The 4,738-nt window shown below is 43.6% G+C and overlaps 1 protein-coding gene across 6 annotated transcripts in view; it reads right to left on the bottom strand.

Moving 5' to 3' along the window:
- The window catches only part of EPG5 (ectopic P-granules 5 autophagy tethering factor), a 114,183-nt gene that overhangs the window by 5,345 nt on the left and 104,100 nt on the right, over nucleotides 1–4,738 (bottom strand). For all 6 annotated transcript variants that reach the window (XM_064294577.1, XM_064294578.1, XM_064294575.1 and 3 more), the window contains 2 exons: nucleotides 4,060–4,275; nucleotides 2,947–3,061 (listed from right to left, as the gene is read on the bottom strand). In XM_064294577.1, the coding sequence (XP_064150647.1) occupies nucleotides 2,947–3,061; nucleotides 4,060–4,275 (331 nt within the window). The remainder of the gene's footprint in view (nucleotides 1–2,946; nucleotides 3,062–4,059; nucleotides 4,276–4,738) is intronic.

Here is a 4,738-nt window from a genome sequence, read left to right as displayed (position 1 = left end):
CTAAAAGACACAGAAGATAAGACGGTTAACTTGATTTCTGCAGGTATAGCACATCCTTCTATTACAATCCGGTACAACTGTGAATCTTGGGGGAGACCAGAGAACTGGAAATAGGAGTACAGAAGGCAGGCCCTGATTAATCACAACCAGATGGATTCCAGCAACTCAGATTTCGCTGGGTTTTGCAGCTTCCACATCCAGCCTTCCCTCCTGTCCTGTGCCATTTCCCTACCCTTCCCCCAAGAGCCCCTGCTGAGGTCAGGCTGGTCTTGCTGCTATATTCCTCACCTGCCACACTCATTCCTGAAGCCATGTCTTGCCCTCATTCTCCCCAGTAGCACCTACTGAGTCCTCCCTGACAGATCAAGCCCTGGCGACAGGGTGAACCTTGCCTCTGTTCCTGGAGCCCCAACTATACCCACAGTCGGCCTGACCGACAGTGGTGACTCTTGGCTCTGGATTGCTTCACAAGACCGGCGGCATCTCACTAAGCGGAGACCGCTTTGATGTGCTGTTTGGCTTGTTCTTTGGTTACAAAATAATGTCATGCTCAACTGTCCAACTAAACTAAATTCTCAAGAAATCGGTTGCTAAGTGTCACTGAGGATAAACAACAAAGTCATTCAATCAGTAAACAAGTATCAGATCACATTTCTGCCACTACCATCTGACAAACAGCACAGAAAGGATAGAAGAAAAGCTTTCCACACCGCTCCTTCAGAGGAAAAAAAAAATTTTCTTAGTTTTCATTTTTCCTTCCTATACAGTGGGAGAAGAGGGGAAAAAGACCGCAAGTGGAGAAAACAAGCTAACAAAAACCCAGAACAACGGTTCTCGAGGGTGCAGGGTCTTGTTTTGCACCTGCACAAGCTCACCCAGCCCAGGACTGTAAAGGTGTTCCCTGCCTCTTGGCACATACCCACCACCATGGCAGTCCCCACCCTTCCCTCCCATTTATGAGAAACAGTGCACTAGAAAATATGTATTAACAGCTGGAGTTTGCTTACCTCAAGAAATGGGCAGGAGGACTTTTGGAAGGATGGTAAATGAACTGACAGCTTAGAAATAAATTACCAGGATATTGATACCAAGTTAAGAGCTGTGTAAACAAGGTTCAGTCTCAGAACAGGAGTCAGTGTGGACAGGCCTCCCGTGAATCACAGCATGTCTGCTTCTCTCCCCATCTCTCTGGCTTTTGGAAGTTTAGTCCTCAAAATGATCTACTTTGACACTTGCCTAAGATAAACCATTTTATAAGGAGATAACTTTATTTTAAAAAGTCTGAACGCCTTGATAAGTTTGGCAGCCTATGCACAGGGAGTCATCATTTTAAATGTAAAGGAATGCAGGCAAAGAGATGCAAGGCCTGTGTAACCTGGTGGCCACCGGAGAGTCACAGGTGCTATCACCCCTCTGACTTCTCAAATCTACCTTCAAGTGCAGCTTCCTGACTTCACATCTGCCCTTGGAAGACTCACCTGCCTGCTCGGGATGTTCCATGAAAGACATTTTAAAAAAACCCATTGCCATCGAGTCAATTCCAACTAACAGCAACCCTACAGAACAGAGCAGAACTGCCCCATAGGGTTTCCAAGGAGCGGCTGGTGCCTTTGAACTGCCAGCCTTTTAGTTAGCAGCCTGAGCTCTTAACCACTGTGCCACCAGGGCTCCATATAAGACATAAGGGGGGAGCAGGGAAAGACATTAGGACTTATACAGCAATAGTCTTGCCTTTTAATTTCCGGTGTCAGCATTTTGTAAACCCAGACCCCTGAAGAACCTGCAGACTGTACCATTTGATCCTTGTTCTTAAGAACCGAGATAGCACACTACACATGGCTGGCTTAGACATTACAAAGCTGCAGAAGAAACACTTTCAGAAGACCTAAGGATGTATAAGCATCTACCATGGAAACAGACAGGGCAGCAGAGTGATAAGAGTATGAGCCTGGAGGCGCCAGACTGGCTAGGTGTGAATCCCAACCCCAACAGTTTTGGACAAGTTACTTAGCTTCTTTCTGTCTCCATTTCGTCATCCAAAATCAAGGGTAATACCAGTCTATGAGTTGGAATTGACTGGAAGGCAATGGGCTTTGGATATTATAGATTGGAGGTTCGAGTCCACAAAAAGGTGCCTTGGAAGAAAGGCCTAGTGATGTACTGAACAATTAGCCAATGAAAACCCTGTGGAGCACAGTTGTACTCTGACACACATGGGGTTGCCGTGAGTGGGTGTCAACCTGACAGCTACTGGTACTGGTTAGCATTACAGGATTGTCATGAGGATTAAATGAGTTAAACTTAGAACAGTGCCTGACATGTGCAGGCACTCAAGAATGCTGGCTAGTGTTATGTTGTACACTGTTGTATGGGGCCAACCTGTTTACAGGTGAAAAACAGAGCTTCATGGATGTGACCAATGCTGTGTGGCTCACCTTTTTTAGAACAAAATATAATTTCTTACAGCTACCGTTCTGTCAGTGTTAGGTTACTCCAACATTAGGCAATAGTGGTCAACCTCTAGACTCACAAAACAGGAAATACCTCGATGGTCTCAAGTTAAAGCTCAGCTTACCTCCATCAATCTCAACTCTGGCCGTATTTTCTGTGCCAGCCCTCAACCCCCAGGATATGGCAGATCAATGTATATTCACTTTCATCAGAAGTGAAATTAAATCTTACACTGGATTCATATCATCTTGCTTCTTCTACAATGAAAGTCATAGTGCTAGAGGCTAGTGCCTACAAAACACTGGTTGAAAATCTGAGGTGGGCACACACCATAAGCATTCTCCAGTAAGTGCAACCTACTAAGGGGAATGCTGCACTATTGACAATCATCACGTCATGACGTGTAAAAAACAAGGGAGCCACCACCTTTCCACCTTCTGGGGAAGGTCTGATGGAAAATTTCTAGCCCTGAATGGTAAAGCTGTTTTTACTGACCTGCTGAGCTTTCAGAGTCAGATGTAATTCAGAGGCAGGCTTCAGTCGAATCTGGTCATCTGTAGGAACCTGAACTGAAAGGAAGGCAGCCATGCTTCGGGCAACCACTCGGAACCTTAAACATTATGGGGAGGACAAAAGAAGTAAATTATTTTGGGTAAGCATTTTAAATTAAACACCATATTTTCTATTAAAAAACAAAAAACATTTCTAGAGCAACTCTTGTTAACTTCTTCAGGAAAATCTTATGATCAAGAAAGAACCTTATCTTCCTTTTCCATTACCACCACTCAAACAATGTATGCATAATTCAGATTAAAAAATGGAAGAGCCCATTCAACCAGAAGACCCATGAACCCAATTTAAGAGAAACAAAAATCATACAGTCCTGCTAAATTCTACCATAAACAAGGAAACATGATGTTAACTGGTTTGGACTGGGTGGTTCTCAAAGCTGCAACAATACAATGTCTTATTCCACAAGAATGCTAACATCTGAATGATAGGAGAACCCTTGTCAACACTGATACGGACTTCAAAAAGAAAACCATGATATACATAAATATTATGACTTAAAGTGAGGGACTAATAGAAAATTCTTTCGTGCTTTAGAATATTTTAGCAACAAAAACCTAGACTCATTTCTCATTCCTTATCTTTCCTACCAACGACCTTAACCCATCCTGATGACTTACCAGTTCTTCTGTACTGAGCCCTTTCCAGCTCTGTATTTCCTGAACTCACAGCATGATGACAAAATGCTCCCCGTGAAGCAGCTGGCTGGGGTATGCTAACCTAACCTCCTTCACCATCACTGGCCCAAGGCCAAAAAGAAATCAGTAGTGCGATAGGGTAACAAAGTAAAAACATAAGAGATACTACTAAAATAACACTGTTCAAACTTAAAAACAAAGCTGTTTTAAAGTGAAGAAAAACTAAACACTTTTTAAAATATAAAGATAGAATCAGGCTATAATTTTTTTTTTCTTTCTATCTTAATTTTTGTGGAAAACTTAGCCTCTAACTCAAAAACCCTGTTAAAGTATCACAACCCCTAAGCAGGTGCAGACGTTAGAGGCCTGTTTACTAAGAGCAGTGGCAGGGCTTCCTTACCTGTTAGACAAGGGTGACTTCCGGCCCAACCCAATTGCCCCCAGAATCCCAGAGCTGAGCCTCTCCTCAGCCACCAGGCTCTGTCTGCTCTGAAGCATGAGCAGAATTCGAATGACAGATTCTGTCAAGATAGAGTCGTTCTGCTCCGTCTGAATCAGGGACAGCTGCAGAACCTGGTGCCACCACAAAAACAGCTTTGCCTCTTCCTGCACAGAGCTGGGGGAAGGCACAGGAGGAAAAGAAAATCAGAAGTGGAGTTTTTCCATACCCATTTAACTGAAAATCCACGTTTAGGTTTCAAGTATAAGGGACATTTAGTACTTTGAAAGCTTGGGCTAACAGGTAATGTTAACAGAGTATTGTTGTTAGGTGCCATCGAGTTGGTTTCTACTCACAGCGACCCTACGTACAACAGAACAAAACACTGCCTGGTCCTGCACCATCTTCACAATCATTGTTATGCTTGAGCCCATTGTTGCAGCCACTGTGTCAATCCATCTCATTGAGGGCCTTCCTCTCTTCTGCTGACCCTCTACTTTACTAAGTATGATGTCCTTCTCCAGGGACTGGTTCCTCCTGACAACATATCCAAATTATGTGAGACAGAGTCTCACCATCCTTGCTTCTAAGGAGCATTCTGGTTAATAAGAGTAATGGAATTGTAATTGCTACCATTTAT

The sequence above is a fragment of the Loxodonta africana genome, chromosome 11, assembly GCF_030014295.1.
Source record: "Loxodonta africana isolate mLoxAfr1 chromosome 11, mLoxAfr1.hap2, whole genome shotgun sequence".
NCBI lineage: Eukaryota > Metazoa > Chordata > Mammalia > Proboscidea > Elephantidae > Loxodonta > Loxodonta africana.
Note: the sequence above shows the minus strand (reverse complement) of the source record. Positions and strands in the feature narration are given on the sequence as shown.